General features: G+C 37.3%; 1 protein-coding gene across 3 annotated transcripts in view; it reads left to right on the top strand.

Annotated features, from left to right (window-relative positions):
- Spata6l (spermatogenesis associated 6 like) overlaps positions 1-17,692 on the top strand; it is a 54,446-nt gene that overhangs the window by 25,282 nt on the left and 11,472 nt on the right. For 2 of the 3 annotated variants that reach the window (XM_071600607.1, XM_071600606.1), the window contains 7 exons: positions 630-707; positions 2,707-2,946; positions 4,645-4,747; positions 7,243-7,277; positions 8,153-8,340; positions 15,250-15,343; positions 16,337-16,438. In XM_071600607.1, coding sequence (XP_071456708.1) covers positions 630-707; positions 2,707-2,946; positions 4,645-4,747; positions 7,243-7,277; positions 8,153-8,340; positions 15,250-15,343; positions 16,337-16,426 — 828 coding nt within the window. In that variant the 3' untranslated portion in view covers positions 16,427-16,438. The remainder of the gene's footprint in view (positions 1-629; positions 708-2,706; positions 2,947-4,644; positions 4,748-7,242; positions 7,278-8,152; positions 8,341-15,249; positions 15,344-16,336; positions 16,439-17,692) is intronic. The other variant, XM_071600609.1, reaches the window with a different exon arrangement.

Raw genomic sequence — 17,692 nt, 5'->3', positions numbered from 1 at the left:
ATTCATTAATAATTAGATTTCTTTCCTTTATTAAATGGGATTTTTTTGCATTTCCATATATATGTATTTTAAATTTCACTTGGTACTTTAACAGTCTTCTAGACAGTATGGTAATGAGGAAAAATAGCAGCATCAGTTTAGGAAACAAAATTCATTTTGAGTTTGGAAATAATTCTGATGAATATGAATATTTGATATAAGATATAAAACAAGTTTTTCAAAGACAAGAAAAGAGAATCTTTATCTATCCCTCCTTCTAGTTATCTCATTCAATTTCATTGTCCCTTGATAAACAGAGTAACTAATAGCATGGACACTGGATAAGTTATTCAAACTGTATATTAGTTTAATCATGTACTAATGGAGATCTATTAGGACCTGCTTCATGGAGTTATGTTAGGATTAGAGGAGTTAATATTTTCAACATACTTAGTTCTGGATCTAGTAAATAATACATATTATGTAAGTCTTTAGCTATTCTTATTATGTATATATTTTAGATAATATATGTGGATTATGCCAACCACAGAAGGGCAATTAGGTTCTTGCATGATTTCAAGTTAGGATGAGATATGGAAAGAACTGTTTCTAGTAATTTAATTACTTCTTTTATGCTATTTTATTTTTAGGGCATTGCTCCCAAACTAGAGTTTTCTACAAGGACAGCCATCCGAGAATGTATGTTTCTGCATAGAAACAGATTTCATGTAAGTATAATCAAAAGACAGCAATAGAAATGACAGAATTTTTTCCACAAACTTAAATTTTAAATGCAACTGAACAAATAGAAACCTGTAAAGTTTTTTGCTAGGTTTCTATATTCACACTGTTCGCTCAGCCTATCACATTAGAGTGGATATGTTTGGCATGTATTTGGTATGGTGTAGAAGTGGATAATTTAGACATTAAAATCACAAGTTTGACATAATCGACCAGTTATTGTTCTGTTTGTTTGTTGATCTTGTGAACATTTTGTTTTTTAATTGATTTTTTTAAAAATAAATGACAGCAGAATGCATTACAATTCTTATTACACATATCCAGTATAATTTTTTCATATCTCTGTTTGTATATAAAGTATATTCACACCAATTCATGTCTTTATACATATACTTTGGATAATGATGTCTATCACATTCCACTATCCTTGTTAATCCCCTGTCCCCTCCCTTTCCCTCCCACCCCTCTACCCTATCTAGAATTCATCTATTCCTCCTATGCTCCCCCTACCAACCCCACTATGAGTCAGCCTCCTTTTATCAGAGAAAACATTTGTTTTTTGGGGATTGACTAACTTCACTTAGTATTATCTTCTCCAGCCCCATCCATTTACCTGCAAATGCCATGACTTTATTCTCTTTTATTGCTGAGTAATATTCCATTGTGTATATGTGCCACTTTTTTTTTTTTTTTTTATCCATTCATCCTCTGCAGGGCATCTAGGTTGGCTCCACAGTTTAGCTTTTGTGAATTGTGCTGCTATAAACATTGATGTGGCTGTGTCCCTGTAGTATGCTGTTTTTAAGTCTTTGGGGATATAGACCGTGGAGGGGGATAACTGGGTCAAATGGTGGTCTTGTGAACATTTTGTTTCCTTCTTTCTTCTGCTGAGGCTTAACTTCAGAGTTGCATCTGCAGTCCATCTTCAGTAGGTATGAAGAGCTCAGGGCACCTGTGCTCATCACCTCCACACTACCATCTTTTTCACTCCTAATTTCTCTTCATCCTCATTTTTATCAGTCTTTCTTTTACCTTAATGCACATAGCCATTAGAAATTCTTTCTAGAACGGAATGGAGAAGAAATGAAGATAAAGTGTAAAGCTTTTTCAAATACTTTAGGACAAGGTAGAATAAAATTAATAGTAAAGTGCTTATCCCTAATCTCATAGTAGTCGTAGAAAATACCTTGAAATTATGAACTACAGATTAAGGGGCACTATTAGAAGGGCCACTAATCTATGAAAATCTAACAGTTCTTACAGAATGGAGACCAGTAATTAATTTTAAGGACGGCATTAGCTACTTTCCCCCCACTATACTGGGGATTAAACCCAGGGGCATTGATTTATATCCCCAGCCCTATTTATTTTAATTTGAGATAGGGTTTCACTAAATTGCCCAGTCTGATCTAAACTTGTCATTCTTCTGCCTCAGCTTCCCTGGTAGCTTACAAGTATGCCACCTTACCAGACATAGTAATTGCTTTTAAATTTCTCTTTATTAGTCCTCCATTTTCTCCAGTTTATTTGTGATATGTTCATGACAATTTTTCAGTCTATCTTTTTCTTCCATTCTACCATTTTAACTTGTTTAACTTCCTTATAGTCTGCCTTCTAAATGTGAACTTTTAAAATGAATAACTAACAAAAGTATCACATTTATTTTAGAAAATGATAAAATACAGGTAAGAAAAAAGGGGACAAGATAAAAACAAACATCACCTGTAATTATTACCATTTAGAGATAAGCTTGACTTAAAAAATTATATTCAGTACACATACACATATATTTTTCTATTTTAAAAGATTTGGATCATACCATGAACATATCATTTTGTACATTTTTCACTAGTATTTTTCAAAAGTTCAATTAAATACTATTATATTCAGATTAAATTTTCTTTTATTGTAATATATATTATATATATGTGTGTGTGTGTATGTATGTGTGTGTATATATATATATATATATATATATTACTTCAGGAAGAAAGATGTAAGTCACGAATGCCTTTATCCACATCACGTCGACCAGTGTTTCCCTTAAATAATAAAAAGAAAAAGCCAAAGGAGAACAGTCCTGATAGACAGCCCAGAGGCACTCAGCCCCGGACGCCCTCTCCATATTCCACCAGACGTTTCTTCCTTGACAAACCAGCTCAGATGAACCTTGGAAACAACTTCAAAATCTCTGAAGAAGGGAAGCCTCCTTTCGTGGTTAGACATGTGAGCCTAAAATTACTTTTTGGAATACTTTGGAATGGTCAGGATGTAGATGATGATGTGAATAAAGGAAGGTTGGGCCATGAAAACAAATGAGTAGTAGTAAATAAAGAGGGAATTCAAATTAAGTAACAACTGTGAATAAATTATGTTCTTTCCTAGAATAATTCCAGGAAGCTCCTCTAAAGGTATCTCATACAGAGAACTTGCTTGGCAAATGTCAACATCCCTATTTTTAATTAAAAAAAATTATTCCTAGAGCATATTTCAAGAGTTTGTGAACTGCTGGGAGTTGAAGATAGGCTGGTGTGTACTCTCTCAATTCAAAACTGAAGTTTCATCAGTTTAAAAGAAAACTGCTTTGGTTTTCTCAATGAGATTGGTGTCCCAGCAGCCATACTTTGAAGAGCAGAGAGAATATGTTTGTAGGAAGAAGCAAGGATATGCCATATTCACAGCCATTAATTAGAGGCACTTTAAATTTATCCTGCAGGAAGTAGTGAGCAAATTTAATTGCTTTAGTTCTCTTAATCTCTTTACAATTTTTAAATGTTGTACTATAAAAACAATGGAAAATATGACAAAGTTCAAGAAAATAAATTACCCATAGGCTCACTAACATAGTAAAATCATTATTTCATTTAATTTGGTTCATTTTCTCTGTCTTTTTTGTATTCATAGGTTTTATCGAATTATAATTTTAGTGTATTTAGTGTATATACACCTTCATTTCCTGATATATTTTAATTAGCATTGCTTTTTATTTATTTATTTTTTTTTGTGCCAGGGATTGAACCTAGGGGTGCTTAACCATTGAGCCACATCCCCAGCCTGCCATTTTTATTTTTTATTTTGATACAGGTTCTTGCTTAATTGCTGAGGGGCTTGCTATGTTGCTTAGGCTGGTTTTGAACTTGTGATCCTCCTGCCTCAGAGCTGCTGGGATTACAGGTGTGAGCCACCATGAACATTGCTTTAAAAGAATTTTCTATATTATTTTATACTCCTCAAAAACATCATTCCATGTTCTAGTTAATGACTTATTATCCAGAATATTAAATATTGATAATATGTTAAGTTGATATTAAAGTTGCTAGTTGTAATGTTTCTGTATTTGACATATAGTGAGGCATAATAAGTCTGAAAGTCAAGGTACTGTTAAGATGATGTTAAAGTAGTTAGTTTTTAGGAAGTCAGAACTTACTGCTAGAAACTACCAAATAGACAACATACCTACAAATACTCTCAGACTGGAAGGGAATGTAGAAGGCTGAAATGTTACCTTGTGGCAATCCCTTGCTTTCAGAGAGATCCCTGCCTGAGCCAGCAGTGTTCATACTATTTAGAAACATGAAACTCTGTCCTCTCTTTAAAAGATCAAAATAAAGCTTTGCTTGCTTCCTACTCTGCTCCATCCTTATCAGTTATTAGAATGTAATTTGTGTTCAACTTTAGTTCCTTATGCTAACATGTAGCCTGTATCCTCATGTTCTAGCTTCAATGAAGCCTCAGTGAAGACAAGGACAAACAGTTTCTCTAACATACTTGGAGACTGTGATTTTTTTGTTTTTCAACTTTCTCTTTTCCGAGCTATCTAATCAATGATTGAGGAGGAGAAAGGCATTTTTAGGTAATAGGGATAATAGGGATAAGGGATAAAACCTACTTTAGATTGTAGTCTTATTTTTTCTTTATTTTCAGGTGGACAGTGCAAAGCCCTTTGGTGAAAATAGTTCAGAGCATCATTCACGAAAGTCTAGAAGAAAATCTAAGTTTCCAAACTTCCCATTTCCAATAAGAAGAGGTACTAAAGTTTCTTGTTACACCTGTACATAATTCTTATGAGAACAAGTGCATCCTACTTATTTTCTTTCATTTTGAGGAATCAAAAGTTACACTGGACACCATGGGCCTGACTATGAAGGACTCTCCATCTGTGATGTTCGCAGAGGGTGTTCCCATGGAGCTGAGGCAACCAAGCCTCCAAGCCATCAATTGGATAGTCCCCCTTCTATTGAAGGGGACTGTCCTGAGTATTATTGCCCACAAAGTATTGCATTTGTCCTTTGGCAGAGCTGAAAAAGCAGACAGCAGTCTGTCTGGGTGTGAACTCCTTGCAAAGGCACCATTAATAGCTAACAAAAAAGCTATTTTGTCTGCCATTTTTTCCAAGTGGGAAAGAGTAAAAGATTGATGGTGATCAGGAGATATAGCATTTGCTATACAAGATTCCCTATCAGTGAGGAGGGAGCCAACTCTATCTGAAGCAGTTTGGTTAAGGCAGGGATCTCAAAACTTTAGATTTCAGGACACTTGTCCATTTTTAAATATTGTTGATTATCCAAAGAGCTTTTGTTGAGGTGGATAATGTCTATCAATATTTAGCATGTTAGAAGTTAAAACTAAGACATTTAAGAAATATAAAACACTAACACAAATTCCATTAGCCATCAGCACAGTGATATTATGACATGTCATGGTAGCCTTTGTTAGGATTGTGAGAAAATGAAAGTGAAAAGAGCAAATCATGGCTTAGTATTATTATGCAAACAATTTGACTTTGAAAATTGTTTAAAAGGTCTCTGGAACCCCTAGGGAGGTTCCTGGAGTACACATGGAGAATTGCTGGGTTAAGGCATTCCTGAGTGTCCTTTACCTTTTGACTTTGATTTGTGAATCATGTCAATAGTGAAGGTCAAGGTAGCCAATTCAACCATTCAACCATTCCTGAATGTAATCAAAATTATTTGATTAGGAAGGGATTGTGGTGGTTCCTTTTCCCTTGTCTCCTGGTAGGACTGGTCTTATCCCATTCCTGACAATAGAGTTCTCTGTCTTAGGCTTAAAGGTTTGTACTCTTAGGGGGCTGCAGAGTCTTTTATGGCAACTCAGGCCAGAATTCTTAGATCATGGTGACTGTCTGATAGTAGCTGACCAAGGTCAGAGTATAGGGTTTGAAGCAGAAAGTGCTTCATCACCTCTGACATTTAATTTAAGTTCTGTGAATTGAAATCATCCACATGGCCTGTAAAAGCAGCACTGTCTTTCCTATTACAGTGAAATCAAGCAGAAGCAAATGTCCTTCCCTGGGAAGGACAAGTTGGGCTTAATGCTGGTTTGAATACAACAGGACTCATATATCACAAGGTCTCAGCCTTTGTCGTTTCTTTATCCTGGCAGGTGGAAAACTAAGGTTCCAGAAAGGTTACAGGATCCTTTTTTTCTAATAAGTCTCCATGTGATACTGATGCTGCTAGTCCATGGGCTGCACTTTGAGAAGCGAGGGAACAAAAGCCAGCCCTCTGTGCAAGGAGTGCTCAAAATCAGAGCAAGGGGTTCCTAGGCCCCAGGGCAGGTTTGTGGCTATTGTTGCAAGGACTTTAGCACTGCCAATGCCCTGTCCAGCTCAGGGTGGCAGAGGAAAGCTCCTGGGATGAGATGAAAATGCACATATTTGTGACTCAGAAGATATGAAAACTACCAGACTTTGAAAACTCGTTTTTTTAAAAAGTCTTCCTTCTTATTACCAGTGGCAAGGGGGAATTTTCCATCCAGGAAAGGTCCTTGTTACTGCCTAATCCCCAGTCACACTGGGGGAAGCCAGGGTGGCATCAGCATCATCTTATAAATATTTTATTTCAAAATCATTTTTTTCCCAACCTGGAAAAATCCAACTTCACCTTAGTTTTCTCTATGTGAATTTATTACTTCACTTCCTATCATCCTTAGCATTTCTGGTATTCTATATACTTCTCATATTTATTTAGGGTGATAATGATTTCCATCGTTGCTGCTTTATATTTCTCTAAGCTCTTATGTATTCATTGTTTCAATTTAACATTTGTGTCTACCTTGGACAATATACTCAAGAGCTCCTGCATATAATCCTATAAAAACCAAAGAAAATGGCAGAAGAGGCAGAGTATATGAATTTTTTTAGACCCACATTACTTTTTTTTAGGTTCTGAGCATCTAGGCAAATATAGTTTTTTTCTGCATAAGGCTGCATAGAGGTATTGAACTTATTGCTTCACTTTAGGTTTGCTTTACCTTAACCCTTCCCATACATGGTGTCATTAAATTATAACCTCACTTTTGACTTCAAGAAGACAGAAATAGAATTGCAGTGACTAAATGGAGATTTAAAAGTGATAGTGTAATTTACAAGGGAGCATTTAAGATTTTTAATAACTCATTCATGGTCTAAAATTTATATACTGCTGTGGAATAAATGTAACAGCAGTTTTAGGACTAATGGTAATAATGAGTCATTCAAACACCTGTTCCTCTTTCTTCTAGCTTCTTCTCTTGACAGCATTGCAGCAAACATAAAGGTAATTTTAGAAGTAGCATTTGTAAAATGATTAATTTCCAGCTATCTTATGTCAATTACTGGGTTTTCTGCAATCAGTTGTGGAAATGTATTTCCAGTTAGTGCTGCTTATATGGACTTGCTTTAGTTTAACTAGGGTTTATGCAAAGAGGTGCCCAAGTTCCACTGTACTCTTTGCTTTGGGACTTATTAGTTTCCTCTCCTCTTTTCAATTGTAGGATGAGTTACCTAGGAGGGTGTATATAGGGGCCTATTACCTACTTTATCAGTAGTGATTTTCATTGCTTTTTCTGTAATTGAATGTTTATACATAGAGGTGGTAAATCACTTGTTCTTGAAGTTTGGTTTGTCAACGTGAAGGCTCAGACTTCTATGGTATGACTTGAAAATATGTATGTGCAGAGCAAATTGAATATACTATGCTTTTTATGCCATAGCATTTAAAAAATTTGAATATATATGTGTGTATATATATGTATATATATATATGTATATATATATATATACATGTATATATATATATATATATGTATGTATGTATATATATATATATATATATATATATATATATATATATATATATGTTTTCCAGACTAATAATCCCCCATCCTCAGAAATCAAAGTTCAAAGCATTAATTTATTTTGCCCTATTAATATATGCTAAACACACAGGCTGTGGGTTATTTTTCCTTGACCTTGACTCCTGAGCATTTTGTCTCTATAGTCTTCTGCATTGCAGTTCCTCTTTCATTTGCAGGGACAAGTATTTTATCATCTTACTCCCAGTTCTCTTCCTTGTCCCACCCAACCCCTGGCTCTAAATTAAGCAAACAAAACAAAAAAAATAAAGAATAATGCACAACTATTGTCATTCAGGTTATCAAAGAGCCAGATGAACGGATTGTCTTAAGGAATGAATCATCATCAAGTTTAAATTCAAGTAAGTTTGGAAAGCCCTTGCCCAAGAACCAAGGGGATGCTGATTTCCACCGGGAAGCTTCACTTGCCATCTCCCAGCAATCCAGCTCTACCAGCCCTCTGGATCAGCCCTTTCTCCGAGAAAGGTTAGCACTCATCTCTGCTTGAAGAGAGCACTGAGGTCTGGCAGCAGAAAAGCCCAGTCACTTTATTAGTTTGCTTTCTGAGGATACCTTGATATGAAAAAAAAAAAATGACTGTTCTTTTTAAAATTTACCCCAAAGTCAGAATTGAGCCTTTTCTCTTGCCTCTGGAAAACATCTCTAAGAAATGGATAGACAACTAACTGGTATAGATACTTTTTATCTATACATTTTTATCTATTGTAAATTTTAAAATTAAAGCTCTTTATTTCATCAGTATAAAAATCTTTGCTATAGAAATCTTAGAAAATAATGAAAAAAAAGTGAAAAACAATTTCTCATAGTCCTGCCAAAGACAAGTGTATTAACATGTGGATGTATTTTCTTTTTCTAGAGATAGTTTGTTTCTTTGTCTACATTATTATCACAGATAATCAAAATACATTTGCATATGTCTGGAGGACAGACCAGAGAGCTAAAAGCTAGAATCTGCATTTGCCAAACTGCACTCTGGGAAGGTGACCAAATGCCCACGTTCCTTGGGTCTGCCCTGAGTTGAGCCCTCTAAGTTCCAGGAATCCTCCGAGTCTTAGGCAAGCCAGCACAGGTGATCACCTTAACTGAAAATAATATTTTAAAGATAGTTATTTTATTTTAAATGGGAAAGATATGCCCATTTTCTTTTCTCTGTGTTATTAGTGAACAGAATAAGAAAGAAATGCCCATACCAAAAGAATACTGTTGATCATAAAGGAATTCATAGTAAATATATCCCAGAACCAAATAGGCCCTGAGATTTTAACAGGAACTATGTAAAATTTGAGGTACACGAGGAAAGTGGCAATCCATTTTTAGTGTTTTTCAGAATGATAGAATAACTATATTAAAATGTTAATTCATTTAAGGAAACAAGGTAATTATTTTAATAATATCTATTAATGTATGGTGAGTTCTTGATTATTGACTTTATTGGAAAATAATATAATATAGATTTTTGAAAACCAGCATTGGCACATTGAGATAGGTGGTTAGACCACACACTTATACCTGTCTCTGTGCCTAGTCTCCATTGACTCCTGGTTTATACTTTTGCCATCAGACTGGAATGCAGCAGGTTGGCAAAATGGGGGGTTATCCCAAATTCAGAAACTTGCAGAGAATTGATTTGATAGACTTTTATTTATTTACTTATTTATATGTGATGCTGAGAATTGAATCCAGTGCCTCATACATGTTAAGCAAGTGCTCTACCACTGAGTCACAAGCCCAGCCCTGGTAGAGATTGATTTGAAATGGAGAGTGGGAAGAACCTTTAACTGATGGTGATTGGGAGACTTGGCTCTCATGCTTGTCTTATAAGTGCTGTTTGATCTCTCACAAATATCCAACCTTTTAGACCTCAGTTTTGTGATCCTTAAGATGAATGTGATGATCAAAGATCCATCTTCTTTCAACCAGCAATTAATTCTCTGCTGCCAGAAGTAGGAAAAGCCCACAGCTTTTGTCCGTGTGTTGTATTTATATACATCTTCCAAATTCCTTAGAATCAGTTCAGCAAAATTTTCTGAGAGACTGAACTGAGTATGCAGTTATTGGGCAACTGTTATGTGCCATTTACACGGTCATGACATGTCTGCTTCCCAGTTGCTTACACACTAGATGAGAAGGCAGACAGAATCCCATCCCATTAAGTATGAAATGGATTGTGTTATGTACTTAATGGAAGTACATTCCAAATGCAGGGGAAAGACGGTGCAGGAGGAGATTAATTCCTTCCTGAGGGAGATCTGGGAAGGCCTCATTTATCCTTCTGCCTGTGAAATGGCTTATGCATTCATTCAACCAGACTTTTATGACTGTCTTTATAGAGCAGGTCAGAGATTCTCTGGATGACATAATTGCCTCATGTTTTTTGAGTCAGTATCAGTTGAGATTAGAATTAAGTGTATGGTTAGAGTGTGGAATCTCTATGGTTAAAAAAGTGTCTCAGAGGGAAAACAGGACTGTTAACCAATCTGCTCTGCCTGGAATGGGAATACTTGACATTTAACTTATTTCTCCTGACTCTGAGAACTTGAACCTAGCACAGAATTAAAAAGAAAGGAAAAATGTACAAAGAGCTTTCTACAGGCAGAACTTTGTGAATAAAGCAGACAAATGCTACTAGAGTATAAAGGAGGAGAATGGTACTTCTGGAATGTTTTGTGGAAGAGGGAGCATTTTCATTTGGCCCCCAAGGAAGGAGACTAGTTTATGATAGAGTTAATGGGAGTGAGGGCTTGGAGATAAGATTGCAGGGCACTGTCGGTCTCTGAGTTTTGCGGGGGATAGTGAGTGTCAGTGCTCAAAGATCTGAGGGGCAGAGGATGCCAATCTGAGGAATTTGGGCTTTGCTTAGAAGAGAGTGGGAAGCTTTTGCAATGTCGCCTTTAGGAAGGTGTGTCTTCAGACCAGCATTTTATTAGCTATTTATAATGAGACAGAGAATTCTGTGTGTCCAGAGTCGCTCTAAGCAACTAACTTTGGACCTAATTGGACTATGAGTTTGTAAATGAGGCCATAATCCATAATGACAAAAGAATGCCATGGCCACAGAAAGGTCATCCAGTTTGCCCATGGTTGTCCTGACTTTAGAGCCCAAAGTTCTGCTTCCTGGGAAACCTCTGGGTCCAGGACAACCCAAGAGATGGGGTCACCTGAACTCCAGAGGAGTTTAAGGCAGCTGTTTGATTGGAGGATATACCCGTCATATACTTGGGGAACACCTCATTCCCCATTGATTTTAGAGTAATTACAAAGACAGGCTTCTGGAACAGGAAGGGTTATCAGCACCTTGTCCCCAACTTACCAATGATTCTTTTCACAGCAGTACCATCAGAACCAGTCTCTGTGCCCAGATCCCAAGAGTGCATGAGAAACACCTCTTGAGATTCTCCTATCTTAATACTGAAATCAGTAAGGTCTGAGGTCATAGGGATAGTTTGGAGTGAGATTTTGGATTGAGATTCAGCCTAAGGGTTGAATGGAAGAAATGCAAAGTCCTTTGACTATCAAGGTAAAAAATAGTAGTCCCAAAGGAGAAAGGAACACTCTCCAGCCCAACCCCTATCTCTACCATCTGGATAGTGTCACACCCCCTTCAATGTACATCCTCACTCTTCCTTCCACATGAGAAGGTGAATAACATGGACAAAGCTGTAATAAATAAACAGCACTGAGCCAGTCTGCTGGCTCATCATTCTCAAAGAATAGAATCTCAAATGTAGAATAGATTGTAGGTAACATGCAACATATGTATTTATACTGTATGTGAATGTGGGAATTCCTTTTGTATTTTGAGACTTATAAAAAAGCATACACAGTGTCCAGCTGGTAGCTATTTTTAAATGTTAATTTGATTTATAGCTTCAAAATATTTCTATTTCTTCCTCTTAAAAATTCTTGGAGAAATTTACAAATGATATGTGTGGTCATTTCTTAAATACATCAGTACTTTAGGGGAGGCTTTTGTTTGCTGTGAATTGTTTTTCGGGGTTGGTAATGGTTTGGAGTAGAGTCATTTCTACCCTTGGTGTCTTGTCTCTCTGGAAACCAGTGGGACATGCTTGTTACAGAGAGACTTGTGATCAGAAGCTGGATGGACCTGGAGCTATGCAGAAGGGCAACTGTACAGGAGTTATTAGCTTAGTGGTTATAATAACTGTATTCCCAAATGCTCCTACCATTTCCAATGTTTGTCAGCCATAAATAACAGTAGAGAATGCTTTCATCTAAATTGCTGAAATTCTTTAGGCATTTTTAGGAAACAGTATCTATGCTTTTCATTATCAAATTGCTATATACACTTTTAGTTTAGTTTGACCACAGAATTTAGGATTTGGTATCTACCCCCTCCCAAATATGAGTGAGTGAATGAATGAATGAATGAATGAATTCACCACTAAGCAATAGTCTTTAAATACTTACTGTGGTATTTGATACCTACTATTCCTGGGATGAGCTATTAACCAGAGTCTCATTCCAATATCAGTCTTAGGAGGGGAGAAAGACATTAACCAGATAATAACAAAATGTTCACTGGTAGAAGTGCTATGAATGTGGTATTGGGAAATGGAACACTAAGTGCATATAATAGGTCAGCTGACCTCCTCTACAAAAGACGGCTCAGGTGACACTCTTTGGGAAGTCAGCAAAAGAACTGAGCCCAGAAGTATAGTTAAGAGTTAATAAGAGTAGGGATAGGGATTGGGAGGTGGTGGTGTTGTAGGCAGAGGTCTTGGCAAATGCCAATGGACAGGCAAAAATGTTCCATGTTGAGGAACTGAAGGACATTATAAGGTCTGTGGTTAAGTTTGGGGTCCAGGTAGTCTAAGTTAAATGAGATATAAAATGAAATCCTTGTGGTAGAAAATAAGGGCTTAAATTTTATATGAAAAATTGAGGGATTGAAAATTTAAATGTAAAAGCAAGATTTGTTCTTTAGAGAACTATCTGAAAAACACAGCAAAGTCTGAAGAAGAAAAGAATTAATTTCTCCTAGCCCCACATTCACATACAACCATTTTTTTAAAAATATATTGGTTGTTCCTGCTCCCTAGTTATTTTCTGATGTGTAAGTTTTATAAAGGTATTGAAATTATACCATGTTAGACTGTGGTTGTAGCTCAGTGAAGGAGCACTTGTCTAGCACGTGTGAGGCACTATTTTCAATCCTCTCAGAAAGAGAGAGGGCGGCGGGGGGGAAGCACTGGTTTCAATCCTTAGCAGAAGAAAGAAAGAGAGGGAGAGGGAGAGGGAGAGGGAGAGGGAGAGAGAGAGAGAGAGAGAGAGAGAGAGAGAGAGAGAGAGAGAGAGAGAAAGGTATTTTGTCCATGTATAACTAAAAAAATTTTTAAAAAGAAATTACACTATGTATACCATTTTGCATGTTGCTGTTTTTCTTATGATTAAATTTTTAGTATCAACCCGTGTTTGTTATGTACTCTTAAGACAGTGTTATTTTTTAACATAATGTTTATTTTTTAAAGATTTAGGTGGACACAATATCTTTTTTTTTTGTTTTGTTTTATTTATTTATTTTATTTTATTTTTATTTTTTTAATTTTTTATTGTGGGTTGTTCAAAACATTACAAATTTCTTGACATATCATATTCCACACTTTGATTCAAGTGGGTTATGAACTCCCACCTTCACCCCATACACAGATTGCAGAATCACATCAGTTACACATCCATTGATTTACATATTGCCATACTAGTGTCTGTTGTGCTCCGCTGCCTTTCCCATCCTCCCCCCTCCCCCCTCCCCACCTCTCCCCTCCCCTCCCCTCCTCTCTCTCTACCCCCTCCACTGTATAACCCTGAGGGTCTCCTTCCATTACCATGCAATTTCCCTTCTCTCTCCCTTTCCCTCCCACCTCTCATCCCTGTTAAATGTTAATCTTCTTCTCCTGCTCTTCGTCCCTACTCTGATCTTAGTTACTCTCCTTATATCAAAGAAGACATTTGGCATTTGTTTTTTAGGGATTGGCTAGCTTCACTTAGCATAATCTGCTCTAATGCCATCCATTTCCCTGTAAATTCTATGATTTTGTCATTTTTTAATGCAGAGTAATACTCCATTGTGTATAAATGCCACATTTTTTTTTTATCCATTCGTCTATTGAAGGGCATCTAGGTTGGTTCCACAGTCTTGCTATTGTGAACTGTGCTGCTATGAACATCGATGTAGCAGTGTCCCTGTAGCATGCTCTTTTTAGGTCTTTAGGGAATAGACCAAGAAGGAGAATAGCTGGGTCAAATGGTGGCTCCATTCCCAGCTTTCCAAGAAATCTCCATACTGCTTTCCAAATTGGCTGCACCAATCTGCAGTCCCACCAGCAATGTACAAGTGTACCCTTTTCCCCACATCCTCGCCAGCACTTGTTGTTGTTTGACTTCCTAATGGCTGCCAATCTTACTGGAGTGAGATGGTATCTTAGGGTGGTTTTGATTTGCATTTCTCTGACAGCTAGAGATGTTGAGCATTTTTTCATGTACTTGTTGATTGACTGTATGTCCTCCTCTGAGAAGTGTCTGTTCAGGTCCTTGGCCCATTTGTTGATTGGGTTGTTTGTTCTCTTATTGTCTAATTTTTTGAGTTCTTTGTATACTCTGGATATTAGGGCTCTATCTGAAGTGTGAGGAGTAAAGATTTGTTCCCAGGGTGTAGGCTCCCTATTTACCTCTCTTATTGTTTCTTTTGCTGAGAAAAAACTTTTTAGTTTGAGTAAGTCCCATTTGTTGATTCTAGTTATTAACTTTTGTGCTATGGGTGTCCTATTGAGGAATTTGGAGCCCGACCCCACCGACTGTAGATCGTAGCCAACTTTTTCTTCTATCAGACGGCGCGTCTCTGATTTGATATCAAGCTCCTTGATCCATTTTGAATTCACTTTTGTGCATGGCGAGAGAAAGGGATTCAGTTTCATTTTGTTGCATATGGATTTCCAGTTTTCCCAGCACCATTTGTTGAAGATGCTATCCTTCCTCCATTGCATGCTTTTAGCCCCTTTATCAAATATAAGATAGTTGTAGTTTTGTGGATTGGTTTCTGTGTCCTCTATTCTGTACCATTGGTCCACCCGCCTGTTTTGGTACCAGTACCATGCTGTTTTTGTTACTATTGCTCTGTAGTATAGTTTGAAGTCTGGTATCGCTATACCACCTGATTCACACTTCCTGCTTAGCATTGTTTTTGCTATTCTGGTGGACACAATATCTTTATTTTTATTTTTATGTGGTGTTGAGGATTGAACCCAGTGCCTCGCACATGCCAGGCGAGCGCACTTCTACTTGAGCCACATCTCCAGCCAAGACAGTGTCATTTTTAGTAGCTGTATAATACTTCACTCTGTTTACTCTGTTGAGCAGGTTCCATCCTGGTTCTCAGCCCACATGGAAGAAGATCCATGAAAGGGTATGCAGTCTTCTTACATCCCACAGAGCTCAGCAGCATGTGAACAAGGTTAGGAGTTCCGATGAAACTAAATCTTTATTGACAAAGTAATAAGGGAACTGGAACTTGCAGTCTAGTGAGGGAAACACACATTAATCAAGTAACTACAGGAATAAATGTACAACTGTGACATTTACCACGGAGAGTACAAGGTGACCTGAGAGTGTGCAGCAGGGGCAAGTGAGTAGTTAAGAGCCAGGGAGGAAGAGGAGGAGGAGCTTAGATCTGAGGAATGAGTGGCAGCTACTTTGGTGCACACCTTTCATGGAGTGGAGGTCCCGTGAAGGGGTCCTTTTAAAGGACTGAGAGAAGATGGTCTAACTTGTCTGTAGCACATTTCCTCTACACTTGGGAACCCAGTCCAGAGAAGAATATGGGGTGTGTGTGTGGTCCATGTAAGATTGAAGAAAGTTTTTCTAAAATTTAATAAGGCGATTTTGGCTGTTTGACTTACATGTGGGTGTTAGGAGTATTCTGATCCATTGGTAGATATATCCAGGACTTTATGTGTACTACAGACCTACAACTAAGCCACCTTTAACAATGCAAAAGAATACAAATGAAAGGTTAGCAGTACACTCGGTGTCTGGATATAACCATGCCATATATAGTTGAATTGGTCACCTTGGCTTGTTAAATACTGGCATGTACTAAATTTATGGGATGACATTTATAGGTGGATATTGATTACTGTAACAATGAGAGTAGTGGATTACTTCCTCTTTGTGAAGTTATTGGTTTTACCTTAATTCGCAACCTTTCCAAGTAAAGGACTCTCTTTAAAATGAAGAAAAAAAGAAAGGAAGGAATGGAAAAAAGAATGAAAGAAGGAAGAAAGAAAAAAAGGAGGGAGGAAAGGAAGGAAAGAAAGGAAGGAGGGAGGGAAGCTACATACCCACACATACAGCGAACACCACAGATTTGGGATGTATGGGATGCTCACACAAAAACTACTGATCTCTATTACGTTGTGGCAGTACAATTTCTGGATGTGTTTTATAGGAAGATTCTACCTTTGAAATAAATGATAACCTTGAAAGACCAGGCTGCTCTCCAATGAAATACCCACTGCATGAAGAGATATATTTTTAACTGCTGTCATAAGTAAGTAAGAAGCTTCAGTACTTATTATCCTTTTGTGAAAAAAAATTGAAGTTTTCTACCAATGAAGTAACTAAAAAATGTTGTGGACAGAAAATGTGGAGGAGACCTAAGGGCCGTGTTCTTCCTTCACCCAGTAAAACTCAGTAAAGAATGATGGTACATATATCTGCCAGCTCTCTTGCCTCCTATCCCACCTGCTGTCTTTATCTAAAGACCCTTGGGCTTCTTTCAGCTCCTTGAACCAGTCCCTTTCCTTGAACCAGGGGCCTTTGCACTGTTGCTTTCTCCATCTGGAATTCTTCCCGCCTCTGCCCGGGTAACTTCTGTTTGTCCTTCAGCTCTCATCACTTTCCATGACACTCCCTCCTTTATAACACTCTGCACTTATCTTTCATTAAGTGCGACACAGTTTTTTATTATTGTTTTAAATCAGTCTCTTCTACTAGAATGAAACCTTCATGTTATCCAGAACTGTATCTCTTGTCACTTGCCACTTTAAATTTAGCATTTTGTGCAACACAGGGAATACCATTTAACTTTTCAATTGGACATACTGGCTGTGTGTCCCAAACAAGAGTCTGCCTTGCCACCCTCATCTGCCATTATTCTCACATCATTCGGCCCTCCACTGTGGTGGTTACTTAGTAAACTTTCTTAAAAGTGAATGTCAAGTAAGGTAACTCTATCTCATATTTCAATTCAGATATGTGGCAAAGTAGTTGGCCGCATTGTGAGCTGTTCATCATTTCTCAGGTATTCTCTTATATTTTCCTTTCTGAACCAGGCCCAGAATAATAATGGCTCTAACTTTTAGAATGGTATTCTTGCCTGTGGATAGTTGAAAGCTTATTTCTGTGGATGGGAGTGAAGCTGGGGAATTCCTCTTCTGCCATCCTGCTGACCAAAGTCTCAGCTTTTCCTTATCAGATGCTTCCTAAATCCCAAGAATGGGTCCAAACACTTCACATGTATTAAATGAATTGATACTTACTTCTCACAACAACCATATGAGATGAGTACTATTATTAGTTCTGTTTTACAGAGGGAAACAGAGACACTGAGGGATTTAGGTACCTTGCTCAAGGTATATATCTAGTGAATGATGGAACTGACAATATGAACTTAGGAAGTCTGGCTTCAGAGACCATCCTCTTAACCATTACAAAGCTAGAGTGTGTGATAGGAGAACTCTGGGAAGAAAGACAGCAGGTATATAAACAAGAGCCCTTTGAAACCCAAGCAGGGTTTTCAGAC

This window comes from Marmota flaviventris, chromosome 13 (genome assembly GCF_047511675.1).
Source record: "Marmota flaviventris isolate mMarFla1 chromosome 13, mMarFla1.hap1, whole genome shotgun sequence".
Classification (NCBI taxonomy): domain Eukaryota; kingdom Metazoa; phylum Chordata; class Mammalia; order Rodentia; family Sciuridae; genus Marmota; species Marmota flaviventris.
This window is presented reverse-complemented; position numbering and strand designations above follow the sequence as displayed.